Genomic DNA, 20,889 nt, shown 5'->3' on the forward strand with positions numbered 1-20,889 from the left:
AAAATATAATTACTTTAACAAAATATCTTCAATTTTATAGTTTACGATCTATGCTTAGGATGTCGTCAGATTGTAGAAGGTAGATAGATAAATAGATAGATTTATTAAGGTAAAATTACATGCAAGTAGGACAATATACTAATGTACAGTTGAACTAAATACCGTATTTTCCGGACTATACGTCGCTCCGGAGTTTAAGTCGCATCAGCCAAAAAATGCAATGCATTATGAAGACGAAAAAAACATATATACGTCGCACCGGACTATAAGTCGCACTTTTTTGAAGGGTTATTCTATCCATAGAATCTGTGATTCTATCTGATAAGCGGCGCGTGGTTACTGCGCGACTGCATTGTTTATTTAATAAACGAACAGCTGAGCAGTGATAACGCGCCCTTTGCCCTGTAAGTAGCCTAGTCTGATTATTTTAAATATCTACTACTATCTTTAATACTATCACTATCGTTATTACTAATAGCCTATATTATTATTATAACTAATATTAGTAGCCTATTACTGATGCATTAATCAGTTTGCGTTTAGAATATTTTTACCGGTAGGGCTTATTATCGCCCCATGGCTCTTTCATCTGTGTTATTAAAGCTGTAGTCATCATCGAGGAGTGTCATTCTTCATTTTTGTCGAATTTTATTTCATCAAATCAGAGGTCAAGTAGGTTATAGGTATATCATCTCCAAAGACAGGTACGGTAGTAAAAACAACCGTCTAGTGAAAAAAAAACAACAACCGCTTTTAAATCCCCTACTTAAATCCTTAAAATGAGTCATTTAACTCATGTCTTGTGTGATCTGATCTCCAATGGTGAAATAAACCGGCTGTGATGAGTACAGTCTGTTATTTTAGAAGATAAATGTAATATATAATTTAATATATAGACTAATAAAAATTAATATTTTATAATATAATATCACGACATATTACTGTCTGTAACTGTTTGTCACTAAAGCGTTTTCTAAGATCATAATGTCTGATATTATTATTATTATTATTATTATTATTATTATTATTATTATTTTACACACAATAAGCGCATGTGCGTAAAGTTATAGTAAACCATCCCCCGCCTTTTTTTTTTTGAGTCGCCGGACCCACCCACCTCCTGCGTTCTGGGACCTCCCACTTCACAAATTAAGCACTGCCTAAAATCACTACATAACTTATTTAAATAACTATAGGCCTATCATTAATAATAAAACACAGGTCAATCAAGTTTATCAAGCTGATGATTTCACTCCAAATCAGCAAATCCATTGAATTCTTCATCCTCGGTGTCGCTTCTGAACAACTCTGCCTCCAGTGGCAGATGAAGCGCCGTTTCCTCTTCTTCTGCGTGGCTGTCGTCAGACTCAGCATCAGCTCCAGTTATTCCGCGGTGAAAAAAAAAAACATATATACGTCGCACCGGAGTATAAGTCGCATGGCCAGCCGAACCATGAAAAAAAGTGCGACTTATAGTCCGAAAAATACGGTACATGAAACTAAAACCAAGGATAGCACAAGACAGGCCCGGCGCCAGGAACAGTTTACTAAGGGGGCAATTAGAAATCGCAAGGGGGCAAATATTTTTTCATATAGTGTGTAGTAGTGATGGCGGTCTGACAACGTGTTTCAAACAATTAACTGCGCCAACCACAAAACCACGGCCCCGAAGGTTGCTTTAGTCCGGGAAAATCATGTGGCATATTACCAGGGCAGTTGCGCTTTATCAACTCCCGTGCCCACCTGTTAACCCTCCCCTCCAATTTTCTCACAGACACGCGGTACAACCGGAAAGATGCCAAACATAAAACAACACACACAAACCTACAGGCAAGTCCTTTAAATTTAAAATACATACAAATAGCTCCACGGCATGAAAACAAAACGTCAATGCAAGTCTAAGGTACTTGGCTCGGCGGCCAAAATCATAATTTAAAAAAAATCAACAGACCCCGCGGCTGCACCAGTAATAGCCTTCCTGACTCGCACCGAGTCAACGCTAACCACTTAATCCGCGATCCCAGTTTAGGCGTGTAGGGGACTAAACACTCTGAAGTGATGAATTTTCACCCCCGCTGCATGGGGGGTGACGTCAACAACATATATTCTTACGCTATTTGCGCACAAAGCGGACCATATATGAACACATGCACCAACATAAACGGAGATAAACTTAGCCTACAAAGAAAGAAAATGGATTCACAATATTGTGATTGAATTCGTTTAATTCGGTGGGGGAAAGACTACTCCCGTAAACTGACTGCATATTGCAGGATATTGCAGAGACAGTGCACTTGTAAGTGTGCATGTAAAACCCCCGCCCGCACGACCCCGCCCCTTGTCCTTATCACAGGTCTGTGTGTGCGCGGCTGTGTCAGCATTTCACACATACACCCACAATAACTAGTAGTCCCCAGTAGTTAGGATTGATACATATGTCTAAAACAGGGTTAATATTAAATTCAGGCTTTTTGAAATAATCCTACCTTAATACAGTTGAATTCTATGATTGCAAAGTAAGAATCATAACAACCAATCAGATTTGTTCTACCGTGCCAGTTTTAGTAGTGATTTATGTGAAATGTATTTTTGTGCAATGCGCAACCACTTAATATTTCGTATTTGAAAATGCAAATTATTAATACGTCTATAATACATTATATTTTCATAAGAAAACAATTAAGTGATCTGAGTCTCCGTTGAGGGGGCGGGGCTGTAGCCACGAGGGGGCGACGCCCCCTTTCGCCCCCCCATGGCGCCGGGCCTGGCACAAGAAAGTGTAAAACACTTATTTCCATTGTGGTCCTAAGAAAAGTTTCAGGATGGCACGATGTTGACTCTTAATAATGGAATTAAGTGTATTATCTCATCTCATTATCTCTAGCCGCTTTATCCTTCTACAGGGTCGCAGGCAAGCTGGAGCCTATCCCAGCTGACTATGGGCGAAAGGCGGGGTACACCCTGGACAAGTTGCCAGGTCATCACAGGGCTGACACATAGACACAGACAACCATTCACACTCACATTCACACCTACGGTCGATTTAGAGTCACCAGTTAACCTAACCTGCATGTCTTTGGACTGTGGGGGAAACCGGAGCACCCGGAGGAAACCCACGCGGACACGGGGAGAACATGCAAACTCCACACAGAAAGGCCCTCGCCGGCCCCGGGGCTCGAACCCAGGACCTTCTTGCTGTGAGGCGACAGCGCTAACCACTACACCACCGTGCCGCCCCTAAGTGTATTATCAATACTAAATTTGTACAGATGGAAGTAGAATAAAAAAACTTTAACGGCATCAAAACAACAACAAAAAAAACCTAAATTGCTAGCTAAACATGGATATAAAAGGCAAGATACAATAGTATTATGATGCATGCAAGAGTAGCACCATGTAGTTGAGCACCCCAGAAGGATCGCATCAAGAACCTTATCGCAGAACATGCAGAAGGCTAACTGTAGACCAGTAAAATTCAACTGACCAGAATAATTTAAAACTGCCCACTCTCCACTGTCTGAAGGCAGGTAAATAAATGCCTATTTACTTTGTGCTTAAAACTCAAGAGAGACTGGATTGACCGAATGCTGTTTGGCAGATCATTCCACGACTTAATGGCATTGAACGCAAACGTTTTTTGACCATGGTCGCCAGACTTGGGTATTGCCAGAGAGTATCGACTAAACCTAGTGTGATGAGTATAGATATCTGTCACTCTAGTTATGTCATGCTGCAGGTATGACGGTGAAAGGCCATTCAGGACTTTAAAGGTTGTTTTTAAAACAGTGGAATATCCATGGATATAAAAATGGCGACTCGCTACTTGGCACAGTGGCTTATGGGAAAAGTGAGCCAGCCCCTTTAATGCTGTGTATATACACTATGATAAATTATCATAGTGGCACAGTGGTTACTGTCACCTCACAGCAAGAAGGTTGTGGGTTTGAACCTCACGGCTGTGAGGAGTTTTCATGTTCTCCTCATGTCTGCATGGGTTTCAACCGGGTGCTCCGGTTTCCCCCACAGTCCAAACACATGTAGATTAGATAAAAAACCCAGCCACTGGGTTACACAAGCTAGTGCATACTTAGTGCCAGTCCCAAGCCTGGATAGACTGGGGTGGGTTATATCAGGAAGGGCATCCGGTGTAAAAAAACAAACAAACAAACAAAACCTATGCCAAATCAAATATGCGGAACAGATTTGCTATGACAAGAAGAAGAAATTATTGAAATATCTTTATTGGCTTCAAAGGTGATTGAGTGCAGCTATAGAAAAAAGGTGTGTGTTGGGTCAAAATCAATGATATTCATGTCTAATTAATATTATCTAAAATGTATCCAATAAAACAGCATGGAAACTATTTTTATTACATGTGTAGTCAAATAAAAAATAAAGAAATTTTATTGTTAAGTCTTAATTTTCACAGGTAATTCATTTCACTTTTTGGCAAAATGTTGGTGCATTATATTTTATTATGATGGAAATTATGTACACATTTGTATTAAGTCCATTTATTGCATCAAATCACTCAATGTTGGAGCTAATGTCATGTCCTCAGTTATTTAAGGAACGTCTGAAAGATGTCACACTGAACCTGCTCTGCTATATAAATTGCATTATACACTGGCAGCTTTGTGTCTCAATATAATAACATGCTAATGTTTATGCTGCCCATCATGATGTCACCACAGCTATCGGCTATAACATTTGGTCATTTACAGTATTAATGAGGCTGTTTTTAAGAAATACAAGTAGAACAACAACAATATTTCTGTAACAAAGTGGTTTTAACAGAGTGGTGTTAGTTTTAAGATTTATTACAGGCTCATTGCCAAATCCGAGATGCTCCATATGAGGTGGATTCAGGTTCAGAGATGTGTGGACTTAGGCTGTGGAAAAAGAGGAGATAACATGTTACTTGTATATGCATATTTATGTGTGTGTGTGGCCAAATGGTGTGTGTAGTCATCACAAGACTTATTTAAGTGTTACAATGGAAAGACGGCAGTAATGTAGCACTTCCACTTTGCCAGTGCTCTAATTAAGTGCAATCCCAGTGTGTGTGTGTGTGTGTGTGTGTGTGTGTGTTGTAAGCATAGCCTAAAAACTATTTCACTGTGAAGAAATGCCAACAATATGCCATTTCTTCTAATTCGTGTGTGTGTGTGTGTGTGTGTGCTGATGTCTGACCTCCTCTTTGTTTTCTTCTTGGCAGTGAAGAACAGCATCATGAACAGTGGAAAACAGAATCGCTTTTGTGACTTTGTCATTGAAGAAATCTCCCTTCTCCAAACTGTCAGTAACACATGCTGAGAGAGAGAGAGAGAGAGAGAGAGAGAGAGAGAGAGAGAGAGAGAGAGGTCCATACAGAAAAAGTGTCAAAAATATATGTTGAATATATTGTAAATACACTTTAATACATTTGGATGCTAAGTATGAAATATATTCAAAATATATTAAAATCTATGACATGAAATGCAAAAGCTAAGAGAAAATATGGCAGCATGGTGATAGTTGGTTAGCACTGTTGCCTCAACCAAGCAGGTTCACAGATACAGTAAGCAGAATAGAAAATGGATGGATAGATGGAAGACAAAATATACACAGTCATGAAATGACTTGTAATTGACGGAAGTCTTTCTTCAGCCATACATGTTTCAGCCTCAGAAGCACTGAGGTTTAGGGTTAATTAGTAAATATATTTAACAGTTATTCCACGAATCTGCATAGCGTCGAGTTGGCTATAAGCCATGTATGATGAGATGGAGTGGAATAACTGTTTTATTCTATCCATATTCACTGGATTTTAAGAAACAGAGCATTTTTATTTTTTTACAAATTTGATAGATAAAAACTTTGTACAAAACGTCTGACAAAATCATTTTCACTTAGAATGTAAACAAACCAGAGAAATGACAGTAGCAATTTGTGGAAAATGCTATAATAATTATTGAAAAAAAAAACCGTTCTTACCATCAAATACGTTCATTCCATATTTTGTTGCTTTTTTGTATTTTTTGTGGTTTGTTTTCGAATAGAGTTTTAATTTCATCCTCGGTTGGTTCAGCAATACACTCCACCATTTTCTTCATCTTCTTTTGGGTTTTTTGGCAGTTGGCAAACCAACTTAAAGGTGCATTACCGCCACTGACTAGGCTGGAGTGTTGAACAGGAAATATTTGGTGGGGGACTGTATTCTTTTAGCTATTTCTATTTCTTTTAAATACTTGATAACAAAGTGATATATTTAACTTGTGCACCACCATTTTGTTTTTATGTACTCACGGTATATGAGTTGATAGTCTAGTAGTAGAGTAGCCAATCAGAGCGCACGATTGCTCATACCCAGTGAATGTGGATAGAATAATCACATATTTCACAAACAATATACAGTACCAGCCAAAAGTTTGGACACACTTTCTAATTCAATGTTTTTTCTTTATTTTTATTAATTAAAAGACACTTCATGTCTTAAAGTAATGATGGATGTTGTTTCTCTTTACTTAGTTGAGCGTATCTTGACATACATAGAGAATATTACATGGCTGCGTGAAGATATGAAGTTTATCTTTGAATGGTGAACATATTCAAGAGTGAGCGAAGCAAATGAGTGATAGATTTTTCAACACGTGAAGATAAACTTCATATCTTCACACCACCATTGTGGCAGCGGGGGCGTGGTCAAGCGCCGGTCTGTGACAGGAGGGCGGAGTCAGGGAAGGTAAGTGGCAGAATCACTACACCTGACTGCAATTAACCTGTGTTTGTGTGTGTCTTCCCAGTGACCGTGCCCTATTTAGGGAGGGAGAGCGAGAGCAGAGGAGCTCATCCCCGGGACGAGACGCTAGTGTGTGTGTCTGTGTCTCTATTGTGCGGAGAAAACATTGTTAGACTGAAAAGTGTGGCAATGAAAAGCCTGCATACAAACCTGATCTCTGTCCTGCCGTCCTCTGTGCTCCACCCACTCCTATTGAACTGCTACAACCATGTAATGTTCTTTATATTATATGGACACGTCCATAAAATGCAAGCTAATCAAAAGAATTTTAATTTTGAACCGGTTTGCCATTTTGACAACATTCATCTAGTCAGTGGGAAAACACTGGGAGTGACATCATTGGAGTGAAATATCAGAAAATATGTCATGCAGAACCAGGATGTATTTCATATGAAAAATATGAGTTTTTCAACATGAGAAGATAAACTTCATATCTTCAAGCCAACGTGTGATTTTCTTTTTATTATATACGTAGACACCTTCACAAACGAAAAGTACCCAAATTTATCAAAACAATTCATTGATTTCCTCACAAGTGACATATAGAGATTTATGTCACGGTTTGGGTTCTCCATGTCCTGGATGTAGCACGAATGGAAAATACGAGTGGCGTATTTCCCAGTAAAACACTCATTTCCATCTAATTTTATGGATTACTCCAGTTGTGGAATAGGGCTATTTACTGTTTGAATGAAAAATCTATGAATGAGTAGGTGTGTCTAAACTTTTGACTGGTACTGCATTTCTCAAGCCAATTTAGAATATATATTTACATATAAAATATTTGGCGTATATTTAAAATATTTTTTTCCTCACACACACACACACACACACACACACACACACACACACACACACAGAGAGAGAGAAAGAGAGAGATGGAAAGGTGGCTATAATGTGGTATAAGTGTTTCCTCCAGAGTCAGCATGTATAGTGCTCTCAGAGCTTTTACATGCTTTCACACACTTCAGCTCAACCAGACCAGATTGTTAAATCTACAGTCAACTCCAAAATTATTGGCACCCCTTATAAAAAATATAGCAAAAATTAATCTACACAATGGATAACATAAAATTTGTAATATTTTGAGCATAAAGATATGGGTATACGGTATTTTTTAATAAAATTGTTTTCATTCTTTATTCTTATTTTTTTTATTTTTCCATAAAATTATATTCATTTCACAGTTTGTGCCCATTTGGTGCTCATGGAAATCCATGCATGAGCCAAGTCCAGTCATAAAGTTTGAGATAATAATTTATCATATGTAATTGTACCTGATGGTTTTGAGAGAAACATACTATTATTTGAAAAATAAGACATTGGAAAACCTTTGTCATAAAAGTGGTCCAAAGTGTTGACAAGAATTTGGATTTGTCACATTACTGTATCAAAACAAATTTGCATAATATATGTAAAAAAATACTCAATTCAAATGTTTTTTGCTGAAATTGTTGTGCTATGTTCCTTCCTTAAATGAGTGCAGCATCTCTCTCTCTCACACACACACACACACACACACACACACACACACACACACACACACACAGTGTTAGTGTTCATTACTCACACTGACAGCCTGATAAGAGCACTTTAATTCCAGCATCACCAAAGTCCTTATGGATCTGAAAAAGTGAGATGATAGATTATTGTGCATTAAATGATACCTATTATTTGTTTATATCGCGTATGTATAATACAGCTGTGATCTTGGACATTAGGGTTCTCACATTGCGCAATGTTTTCACTCCCACTGTATCCAGGAAGTTCAGTGGACTCAGATCGAGGATGATGGCCTTGGGCAAAGTGGGGTCAGGGCCCTGGTCATCCTTTGGACTCACTGCCACTGCAACCTCATTTTGTTCCTCCTTTTCTGTCATTTCTGCAGCCTTCAACTGGACAAAGCAGAGAATTCAGACTCCTAGAGATACATATACAACTTCAACTCATGGGATCCTGATTTATAGTCTTACCTTTGCTTGTTTTTTTGCTCGTTTAGCCTCTTTCTTCTCTTTCTTGAGTCTCTTTGCCTCTAGCTTCTTCCTCTGCATGAGGAGTTTAGGTACATCTACCCCGCTCTACACACAGACACAGATGTGGTATTTCATTGTGGGGGCTTTCAAGTGCTATAAATTGTATGTATAAACTACAATACCAATATATAAATACAGAATATGAAACACATAAGAAGAATTCTGCGGTAAAGATATATGCAAAATTTCATGCTATACTTCATTCAGACACTCTATACTGCTCTTATAAATGCATTTACATAGCTTTTATACTGAAAATGCCCTGGGCAATGTTATTGTCACATATATGATAGCAAAATATCTATGATCAATGATAATTAGGAAGTTTTGCCACTATCCATTTTAAGTTCTGATGCTTTGATCTGTGTTCAGTGTTTGTGTTTTTTCTTGAGACTCTTTCTGGACCATTCTCTGTACATACCCTTTGGCTTATTATGGATTTCTTTGTGCTTTGACCTGAATCACTTTTCTGAGTTTTAGATATTGTCTTGGGTTTTGATATGAAGGCAACAACCGGTATTAATATTCCATAGCAGGACTGTTTATGAGTGTATAAGTGTGTTTGAGATCACCTTCTCATAGAGGTGTTCTGTATACATCTCCGCATTCGCAAAGTACAGTGTAGCAGAGCATCGGAAAATCACAAGACGTGGAATCTGTGTAACCTGCAACACACACACACACACACACACACACACACACACACAAACAATAAGTTTTACATTAACTAACAATGTAAAGAGGTCTGTTTTCCCTTTGAACATTCTTCAACTCTCTGGTTCAAGGCATCTATCTGTCTGTCTATAGGGCCTATCTAGCTTCTCGACTGGTTAAATGATTGTCCCCTTTGAGATACTCTAGGTTCTTATGATCCATGTCAATTACACAGGGATGTTCTTATCCTCCAGTCAGTGTCGCCATTCCTCAAAAGAAAATTTCACTAGTATCATCATAGTTAGGGGCGGCACGGTGGTGTAGTGGTTAGCGCTGTCGCCTCACAGCAAGAAGGTCCTGGGTTCGAGCCCCGGGGCTGGCGAGGGCCTTTCTGTGCGGAGTTTGCATGTTCTCCCCGTGTCCGCGTGGGTTTCCTCCGGGTGCTCCGGTTTCCCCCACAGTCCAAAGACATGCAGGTTAGGTTAACTGGTGACTCTAAATTGACCGTAGGTGTGAGTGTGAATGGTTGTCTGTGTCTATGTGTCAGCCCTGTGATGACCTGGCGACTTGTCCAGGGTGTACCCCGCCTTTCGCCCGTAGTCAGCTGGGATAGGCTCCAGCTTGCCTGCAACCCTGTAGAAGGATAAAGCGGCTAGAGATAATGTGATGTGTGTGATGTGATCATCATAGTTACATTCTTTTTGGGACAGTTCTCAGGAAAAGTAGACCATTCGATCTGTGAAGGCCACTTTGGGTGTTTCATCCATTTTGTTTCTTCTGAGAAAGGATGGCTCCCACCCCTGTTTTGGATGACTCTACCTCCACAATGAATGACAGTCATGGAGGTGGAGAATGAGTGTGTCAGAATGAAAGCCATGGGGAATGGTAACTTGCTTGGGTTACAAGCAAGTTTGCATGGGCTCTTTTTCAATATAGAAGTGAGGGATGCGCCAGTGGTGGTTGTGAATAAATCACTTTTAGATGTTTGCAAACCCTAAGAATCTCTGAAGGTCATTGATAGTTTTTAGAACTGGCCATTCAGCGAGAGCACTTGATTATGACAGTGCAGAAATGTGAGCCCAGGGAAATTTAACTCATATGTCTCTCCTTTGCCATGCTGCTGGTGTTCTAAGAGTCTCACTATAACCTGCTTGACATGGTTCACATGATTCTCAAACAATAGGGATTAAACCAGGATAGTTTCAATGTATATGATGATACATGTTCCCAGCATGACAGACAGGATGTCACTGAGAAATGCTTGGAAGACAGAGGCAGCATTCAAGAACCCGTATGGCATTGCATGATAGTCAAAGTGGCCGGATATGGTGCTAAATGTTGTCTTCTAGTCAAGTCAAGTTTATTTTTATAGCGCTTTTAACAACAGACTTTGTCACAAAGCAGCTTTACAGAAAGTTAAAGATTTTAAACATGAGCTAATTTTATTCCCAATTTATCCCCAATGAGCAAGCCTGTGGCGATGGTGGCAAGGAAAAACTCCCTCAGACGACATGAGGAAGAAACCTTGAGAGGAACCAGACTCAAAAGGGAACCCATCCTCATTTGGGTGATTACAGATCGCGTGATTATAAATAACTTGCTTCTATCCTATATGGTCACAAAGTATACAGTGGTGCTTGAAAGTTTGTGAACCCTTTAGAATTTTCTATATTTCTGCATAAATATGACCTAAAACATCATCAGATTTTCAGACAAGTCCTAAAAGTAGATAAAGAGAACCCAGTTAAACAAATGAGACAAAAATATTATACTTGGCCGTTTATTTATTGAGGAAAATGATCCAATATTACATATCTGTGAGTGGCAAAAGTATGTGAACCTTTGCTTTCAGTATCTGGTGTGACCCCCATGTGCAGCAATAACTGCAACTAAACGTTCGCGGTAACTGTTGATCAGTCCTGCACACCGGCTTGGAGGAATTTTAGCCCATTCCTCCGTACAGAACAGCTTCAACTCTGGGATGTTGGTGGGTTTCCTCACATGAACTGCTCGCTTCAGGTCCTTCCACAACATTTCAATTGGATTAAGGTCAGGACTTTGACTTGGCCATTCCAAAACATTCACTTTATTCTTCTTTAACCATTCTTTGGTAGAACGGCTTGTGTGCTTTGGGTCATTGTCTTGCTGCATGACCCACCTTCTCTTGAGATTCAGTTCATGGACAGATGTCCTGACATTTTCCTTTAGAATTCGCTGGTATAATTCAGAATTCATTGTTCCATCAACGATGGCAAGCCGTCCTGGCCCAGATGCAGCAAAACAGGCCCAAACCATGATACTACCACCACCATGTTTCACAGATGGGATAAGGTTCTTATGCTGGAATGCAGTGTTTTCCTTTCTCCAAACATAACACTTCTCATTTAAACCAAAAAGTTGTATTTTGGTCTCATCCGTCCACAAAAAATTTTTCCAATAGCCTTCTGGCTTGTCCACGTGATCTTCAGCAAACTGCAGACGAGCAGCAATGTTCCTTTTGGAGAGCAGTGGCTTTCTCCTTGCAACCCTGCCATGCACACCATTGTTGTTCAGTGTTCTCCTGTTGATGGACTCATGAACATTAACATTAGCCAATGTGAGAGAGGCCTTCAGTTGCTTAGAAGTTACCCTGGGGTCCTTTGTGACTTCGCTGACTATTATGCGCCTTGCTCTTGGAGTGATCTTTGTTGGTCGACCACTCCTGGGGAGGGTAACAATGGTCTTGAATTTCCTCCATTTGTACACAATCTGTCTGACTGTGGATTGGTGGAGTCCAAACTCTTTAGAGATGGTTTTGCAACCTTTTCCAGCCTGATGAGCATCAACAACGCTTTTTCTGAGGTCCTCAGAAAACTCCTTTGTTCGTGCCATGATACACTTCCACAAACGTGTGTTGTGAAGATCAGACTTTGATAGATCCCTGTTCTTTAAATAAAACAGGGTGCCCACTCACACCTGATTGTCTTCCCATTGATTGAAAACACCTGACTCTAATTTCACCTTCAAATTAACTGCTAATCCTAGAGGTTCACATACTTTTGCCACTGACAGATATGCAATATTGGATCATTTTCCTCAATAAATAAATGACCAAGTATAATATTTTTGTCTCATTTGTTTAACTGGGTTCTCTTTATCTACTTTTAGGATTTGTGTGAAAATCTGATGATGTTTTAGGTCATATTTATGCAGAAATATAGAAAATTCTAAAGGGTTCACAAACTTTCAAGCACCACTGTAACTGTGAAACCAGGAAAATCATTATAGTTGTAATTCTACTCATCTCCTCTACAAATGTAGATTAGGTTATAGGCACTTCTGAGATCTGGTATAGTGAAAATACAAGTTTCTCATAGCTGTTCTAGCATTGCTGGGACTAGTGGTAATGGATAACAATTTTGATTGTCACTTGGTTCAAACCTTAATAATCATTGATTTTTGTGTGTGGCAATGCCTTCTGATACTCTTCTGGGTGAAGGGAAGCAGCACTTAAGCCACTCCAGCTATGTATAGTTGGCTGATTCTACCCTGTGGCGATGCTGCTTGTTGTGGTCCAAAACACAGGTGCTAAAGTGGCACTGTCCCTTCAGCACCATTGGGACGGTAGAGCGAAGAGTGATGTGCTGTTTAGATGGGGATGTCCTTGAGCCACCATCACAAGTATGCGTTCAGTTTCTCCTTTGCATGACCTGGCCATCCTTCCATGACATACTTCTAAACTCGTGACAGTTCACAGTCTATTTCAGTAGCTCTGGCCACCTATTTAGCGTTCAGTGGAGCCACTTTTTTTTTAAAGGAAGTGGAACAACCTGGAACATCTGCATTTCCATGAGCCTCAGATTTGGTATACATTATTTTAAAATCGTATGCAGATAAGGTGATGGTCAATCTTTGAACATGTGTAGGTGCCATTGAAGGAAGGCTCTTGTGTTCTCCAAACAAAGTAAGATAGGCTTATTGTCAATTAACATGTTAATTGGTATTCCCCACAAATATTGGTGAAACTTTGTTTTAAGCCTCATAACCTAATGCTAAGACTTCAATCTGTGAATATTGTGAATCAGCTCAGCTTGATTTAATGTGTGACACATAATCTATAGGATTTTTTACTCCTCCTGATGTTGTATATTGTATTACACCTTCTAAAGCTGTTACAGGGACTGCCCACTCACTAGAGTTACTGATTACATAACACCTGCTTTCTCTAGTCTCACCGACTAGTGCAATTTTTGAAGAATAAGTCACTCAAACTGCCAAGAATAGCTTCCTGTCCATGAAGTACATGTTACATACTGACTTCCTGCACCTGGTTATAGTCCTCTATGGGTTTGTAGATATCAGTGCCAGGAATCTGACCAAGGACAGAATACTTCGATCTGAAAGACAGAGAATGAAGGATGTTAATGTTAAGGTTTGTTTTAAGGTGTAAATGATGTGCATATTATTTTGAACACTCACAGCTGTGTCCTGAATATAACGGTGAGCAGGGAGAAGGCGATGGATGCAGCCAAACCCATATCAGGATTTAACAGCACAGTGAGAATGAATGTCATCAACCAAACCAGCTGCAGATGGACAGCACAGTAAACAAACAAGTAATAGTACATTTTCTGTCCACAGACTGAAAGCACAAGGCTCTCTATTTATAAAGGAATAAAATAAACAACATATAACCCACTGTAGTAATACAACCCTAATTCCAAAAAAGTTGAGATGCTGTGTAAACTGTAAATAAAAACAGAATGTGATCATTTGAAAATCATGAAAACTCTATATTTCATTGAAAATAGTACAAAGACAAAATATCAAATGTTGAAACTAAAATTTTATTGTTTTTTGAAAAATATATACTCATTTTATATTTGACGTCAGCAACACGTTTCGAAAAAGTTAGGACAGGGGCATGTTTACCACTGTGTTGCATCACCTCTACTTTTAAAAACACTCTGTAAATGTTTGGCAACTGAGGAGACCAATTGCTGTAGTTTTGAAAGAGAAATGTTGTCCCATTCTTGCCTGATATACAATTTCAGTTGCTCAACAGTTCAGGGTCTCCTTTGTTGTATTTTGTGCTTCATAATGTGCCAAATGTTTTAAATGGGAGACAGGTCTGGACTGCAGGCAGGCCAGTTTAGCACCCAGACTCTTTTACTACGGAGCCATGCAGTTTTTATATGTGGAGAAAGCGATTTGGCATTGTCTTGCTGAAAGAAGGAAGGCCTTCCCTGAAAAAGATTTTGTCTGGATGGCAGCATATCACTCTGAAACATGTATATATCATTCAGCATTAATGATGCCTTCCCAGATGTCCAAGCTACCCATGTCATGTGCACTAATGCACCCTCATACCATCAAAGATGTTGGCTTTTAAACTGTGCACTGATAACAAGCCGGATGGTCCCTCTCCCCTTTAGCCTGGAGGACGTTGCATCCATGATTTCTAAAATAAATTTCACCTTTTGATGCGTCAGACCTCAGGACAATTTTCTACTTCACCTCAGTCCATCATAAAAGAGCTCAGGCCCAGAGACAGTGGTGGTGTTTCTGGATATTGTTTATATATGGTTTTAACTTGCATTTGTGGATGCAGTAATGAACTGTTTTCACAGACGATGGTTTTCTGAAGTGTTCCTGAGCCCATACAGTGATTTCCATGACAGACACGTGTCTGCTTTTAATGCAGTGTCGCCTGAGGGCCTGAAGATCACAGGCATCCAACATCAGTTTTCAGCCTTGTCTCTTGCATACAGAGATTTCTCCAGATTCTCTGAAACTTTTAATGATATTATGTACCATAGATGATGTGATCCCTAAATTCTTTGCAATTTTACATTGAGGAACGTTATTCTTAAATTGTTGCACTGTTTGCCCACACAGTCTTTCACAGACCAGTGAACGCCTCCCCATCTTTAATTCTGAGAGACTCTGCCTCTCTGGGATGCTTTTTTTTTTATACCAAATCATGTTACTGACCTGTTGCCAATTAACCTAAATTATTTTTTTAGCATTACTTAACTTTTTCAGTCTTTTGTTGCCCTGTCCCAACTTTTCTGAAACATGTTGCTAAGCATTCAAAAAACAATAAAATTTCTCAGTTCCAACATTTGATATGTTGCCTTTGTACTATTTTCAATTAAATATAGGGTTTCCATGATTTGCAAATTATTGCATTCTGTTTTTATTTACAGTAGGCTATACACAGCATCCCAATTTTTTTGGAATTGGGGTTGTAGAACTCCATATAGATTAATCATCTCCTGCTGCTGTGGCTAATCTCATCTGGATAACAAGCAGTCTTTGACACTATGCTCATACTAAACATCTTTTCGACACATTTACAACTGTTTGGCATTACTTTGTACACTTGTATACTAATTCAGAAGAGGAAGGGCTGCACCATTTAGAGTCCTGTTTCTCTCAAGGTTTTCTTAGGTCTAGAGTTCTTATCTGTCAGGATCGTGGGTGAGCTGGAGCCAACCCCAGCTGACCTTGGGAGACAGGGTACACCCTAGACATGTTGCCAATCTGTCGTAGGGCTAATATAGAGAACAGACAGCCATTTAGGGTAGCCTCTTGACCTAATCCACATGTCTTTGGACTGTGGAAGGAACCAGAGCACCCAGAGGAAACCCACACAGGCACAGGGAAAACATGCAAACTCCACACAGAAAGACTCCACTTAGCTGCAAGGTTCAAATCCAGAATCTTCTTGCTGTGAGGCAACAGTGCTAACCACTGTACCACCACGCCACCCCGTAAATTAAAATGAAATTAATAACATCTCTCTTGCTCTCACTCTCACTCTCTCTTACCATGTCCATTCTGTTGCTCCTCCAGAGTGTTCGAATGTCTGTGAATTGCTTCATCATGCCATGCAGGTTCACATAGATAATAGCAGCCAGTACTGCCTACACACACACACACACACACACACACCCTTTATCACGCATCCTACAACAGAACCAATGTCTGTATATGTAACATTTCAGTGTTATCCATGCTATACAGTATATATGTAATTACTTTGGTTCATTCTAGGTAATACACACACACACACTCTCTCTCTCTCTCTCCCTCTCTCTCTCTCTCTCCATCTTTTTAATGGCCCACATTCTGGATACCTTAGGCAGCTTTTCAAAGAGTTCTCCAATCTTTAACAAGATCGCAAGGATCACTATAGCGGAGAGAGCACTTGCAACCTAAATGAAGAGAGAGAGAGAGAGGTAATCATCGTTGTAGTTTTCTTGCTCAAGCACACTGGCCTTCAAAGGAATCTGATCACTATCACTGTGTGATAAAATTATCTCTGGATACATACACACAAGATGGAGGAAAATCTTTTTTTTTCATACTGTGTTATTTTTCTTTTTTCAATTTTCAACAAATCTTGCTTTTTTGCTCTTTTTACTCTCCATCGTAACTCCATATCGTAAAAATTATGATGTTGGAAAGATTCCAGAAAAAAAATATTTTCTTGAAGATTTTATGCAGTATTCTGACCTGAGTCTTTCCCCCTGTACTAATCTGCACCATAGTACGAGACATGGAGCAGCTGACGGCAAAGCACTGGAATATGGCACCAACTAAGTTGCTCAACCCTAATGCTATCAGTTCCTATAGCAGGGAGAAACCATTAATAATTAAACATGGGGATTTTCCAGGCATTAATGGCATGTCATAGAAGTCAGTGAACTTATACTGTTAATTGATTTATGAGTCTCTCTGACCTGGTTGCTGTTGACTTTGTAGCCAAATTTGAGACCAAAGGTTCGGCCAAGAGAGATGGAAATACCATAACCCACAACAGCTATAGCAAACGCATCACCAATCATAGATCCCATCATAGAGAACATGGGCAACACCGGAGCCCGCAGACTAAACATACAGTAGAATATTATTTAGTGAATTAGCTTACAGTTATTAATTCATGTCAGATCTATACACTGGCTGTGTTTTTGGACATTTATAATAAATAAATAAAGACTCACCCTGATGGTATCAAACCTACAACATCCACGTTGTACTTATCCTCGAAATTAAAGTTGCATGACACTACAGTAGCTAGAATAACCTACACACACACACACACACACACACACACACACACACACAGAGAGAGAGAGAGAGAGAGAGAGAGAGAATTCAAATATAATAAAAATGCATCTATCTCCATATTTTATTTCTACACTTAAGTCTAGCTGATTTTAAACTTTTTTCCCCCCAACATAAACATAAATACATCTGCATCATTTATAAATCTGAACTTGGTGGAAATGGCGGCATGGTGGTGTACTGGTTAGCACTATCACCTCACAACAAGCAGGTTCTGGGTTCGAGCCCAGTGGCCGACAGGGGCCTTTCTGTCTGCTTGGGTTTCCTCCGGGTGCTCCGGTTTCCCCCACAGTCTAAAGACATGCAGGTTAGGTTAATTGGTGGCTCTAAATTGACCGTGAGTGTGAATGGTTGTTTGTCTCTATGTGTCAGCCCTGTGATAACCTGGTGACTTGTCCACGGTGTACCCCGCCTCTTGCCCATAGTCAGCTGGGATAGGCTCCAGCTTGCCCACAACTCTGCACAAGCTAAGTGGCTACAGAGGATGGATGGAAGGAACTTGGTGAAAATATTTTAATAAAATCATTAACAACAGTAAATATGCCATCATGCATCATCGTTAGGTGCATAACTACCGTATAATGAACAAATACTGTACAACTGTCGCATGCATGAATATATGATTGTTTACATGTGATTTATATTTTTTGAATCTGTTTGTTCACTGGTGAATTAGCTGGATTTTAAGAATTAAATATGGATCAGTTTGAAACTGAGTTTTGATATCATGGTTAATATTTGGCAGAAATGCTGAATTAGAGTCTGATCAAATTAGACATATTTTCCAATCCTATCTGCTGACATATTTTATGCATGTGATGCGATCATGCACAGGACAACTTGTCAAAGACATACAGTGTCTTGCAAAAGTATTCATCCCCCTTGGTGTTTGTCCTGTTTTGTTGCATTACAAGCTGGAATTAAAATGGATTTTTGGAAGGTTAGAACCATTTGACTTACACAACATGCCTACAACTTTAAAGGTGAAAATTGTTGTTTTATTGTGACACAAACAATAATTATGACATGCAGTTAGGTTAACATGTGGCAGCCATGGCCTGAGGTTGGGCTGAAGTGCCCTTGAGCATAGCACCTAACCCACAACTGCTTCCCGGGCGCTGTAGCATAGCTGCCCACTGCTCTGGGTATGTGTGTGTGTTCATTGCTCACTTGTGTGTGTATGTGTGTGTTCACTGCTTCAGATGGGTTAAATGCAGAGGTTAAATTTCACTGTGTGTTTAAGTCTGCACTTGAGTGTGACAAATAAAGGCTTCTTGGCTTGCTTCTTCTTCTTCTAATTAAGATGAAAAAACAAAAATCTGGATTGTGCATACGGTAGGTATTCACCCCCCCCCCCCCCCCCCCAAAAAAAAAAAAAAAAAATCAATACTTTGTAGAGCCACCTTTTTTTTTTTGTATGTCTGTGTGTGTGAATATCTTTGACCTTTGACTTGGGGGTGGGTGGGTGGGGTGAATACCTATGCACGCACCAGATTTCTGTTTGTTCATCTTAATTATTGTTTGTGTCACAATAAAACAATTTTCACCTTTAAAGTTGTAGGCATGTTGTGTAAATCATATGGTACTAACCCCCCAAAAATCTATTTTAATTAAAGCCTTTATTTGTCACACGTACACTCAAGTGCAGACTTAAACACACAATAAAATTTAACCTCTGCATTTAACCCATCTGAAGTAGTGAACACACACATACACACACAAGTGAGCAATGAGTGCACACACATACCCAGAGCAGTGGGCAGCTATGCTACAGCGCCCCGGGAAGCAGTTGTGGGTTAGGCGCTATGCTCAAGGGCACTTCAGCCCAACCTCAGGCCATGCCTGCCACATGCTAACATAACTGCATGTCATAATTATTGTTTGTGTCACAATAAAACAAAATTTTCACCTTTAAAGTTGTAGGCATGTTGTGTAAGTCAAATGGTTCTAACCCTCCAAAAATCCATTTTAATTCCAGCTTGTAATGCAACAAAACAGGACAAACACCAAGGGGGATGAATACTTTTGCAAGACACTCTACAGGGAGGATGGTAACCCAAGCAGAAGATTGAACCTGGAGCTGTGAGGCTGCCTGCTGTACCACCATGTCGCCAATATTAATTTAGGTAAAATGTATACAAACATTTTGTGTGTGTGTGTGTGTGTGTGTGTGGTGGTGGTGGTGGGGTATAGATGTCTGAATTCACTCACAGCAAGAAGCTCAACAGGAATAGGAACAGGAATTTTGCGTGCCAGAAAGATATTCAATTCCTTAGCAAAGATCAGACACAAAATGGTTACAATGCTCACAACCAGTGTCCCAATGTTTGTCTCTCCCATCAAAGAACACACATCCAACACCGTCTAAGGAGAGACAGACAGCAAGACAGAGAAAAAGTTAGCAGGAAGCAATAATAAAGTTTTTGTGTTTTACTGTCAGGTATAGGTTGAGCTACTCATTACAAAGGATCAGTTTGTCATTTATGAAGCTTTCTGCTGTCTGTGAGGTGAGGTGCAATTACAGTCAAACATTGACAAGTTTTCCTTGACAAGTTTTTTCCTGATACCACCCACCCCACCAGACAGACTACATATCTTTACATTTAAAGCAGCAGTTACACTTCAATGGGAGAAGATACAGTATATGAAAAAGGGATTGCAGTCAATCCAATCAAAGCCACATATGGATTGACATATGGACATATGGATTACCACATACGGTGTATGTGAACACCAACACCACTCTTTCACTGCAGAGTATATGCTCAGTGTCCTGTACCTGATGATACCAAGCCTTCTGATGATATGCTAGTGTTTTCTTGTTACAATTACATTTCCAGTTTATCATTCATGTGTACAGTACCCTCCATCATTATTAGCACCCCTTAAGATCAGTAAAAAGGGTTAGAAAAAAATAAACCTTTTAGTGAAGTAGCTTCATCTCACACTAGAAAAAAATGAGGGGAAAAAACCCTTTAATTGACAAACTTATTTAGAGAAAAACAAATCCCTCATCAAGAAATATTTTTTTAACAAAAACACATGTTCCACTTTTATTAACACCTCTGGAAATTATAGTGAACACAATGTACCTGAAGCATGTTTCCCATTTAAATTGTACATTTTTGAGTTGACTGGAGTGTGTAGGAACTTTCAAGCTGTAATTCATGACTTCCTGATTAACTGGGGAACACAGTTATTATGTGGTGACACAGAGGCCAAATTCTTAGTCATCCATCAACATGAGAAAGATAAGAGAACACAAACAAAATGAGGGAGAAGTGTGTGGACCTTCATAAGTAAGGGAAC

The 20,889-nt window shown here is 39.5% G+C and overlaps 1 protein-coding gene across 1 annotated transcript in view; it reads right to left on the bottom strand.

Annotated features, from left to right (window-relative positions):
* Window positions 1–4,871: 4,871 nt before the first annotated feature.
* The window catches only part of LOC132893547 (solute carrier family 26 member 6-like), a 30,891-nt gene continuing 14,873 nt past the window's right edge, over window positions 4,872–20,889 (bottom strand). Inside the window, exons 6-19 of the mRNA XM_060932738.1 lie at window positions 19,792–19,944; window positions 17,457–17,539; window positions 17,196–17,343; window positions 16,969–17,082; window positions 16,590–16,667; window positions 16,281–16,376; window positions 13,927–14,033; window positions 13,775–13,844; window positions 9,387–9,479; window positions 8,755–8,859; window positions 8,512–8,676; window positions 8,352–8,406; window positions 5,194–5,312; window positions 4,872–4,892 (exon numbers count right to left, since the gene is read on the bottom strand). Of these exons, the coding sequence (XP_060788721.1) occupies window positions 4,872–4,892; window positions 5,194–5,312; window positions 8,352–8,406; window positions 8,512–8,676; window positions 8,755–8,859; window positions 9,387–9,479; window positions 13,775–13,844; window positions 13,927–14,033; window positions 16,281–16,376; window positions 16,590–16,667; window positions 16,969–17,082; window positions 17,196–17,343; window positions 17,457–17,539; window positions 19,792–19,944 (1,407 nt within the window). The remainder of the gene's footprint in view (window positions 4,893–5,193; window positions 5,313–8,351; window positions 8,407–8,511; window positions 8,677–8,754; window positions 8,860–9,386; window positions 9,480–13,774; window positions 13,845–13,926; window positions 14,034–16,280; window positions 16,377–16,589; window positions 16,668–16,968; window positions 17,083–17,195; window positions 17,344–17,456; window positions 17,540–19,791; window positions 19,945–20,889) is intronic.

The sequence above is a fragment of the Neoarius graeffei genome, chromosome 10 (genome assembly GCF_027579695.1).
Source record: "Neoarius graeffei isolate fNeoGra1 chromosome 10, fNeoGra1.pri, whole genome shotgun sequence".
Taxonomy (NCBI): Eukaryota; Metazoa; Chordata; class Actinopteri; order Siluriformes; family Ariidae; genus Neoarius; species Neoarius graeffei.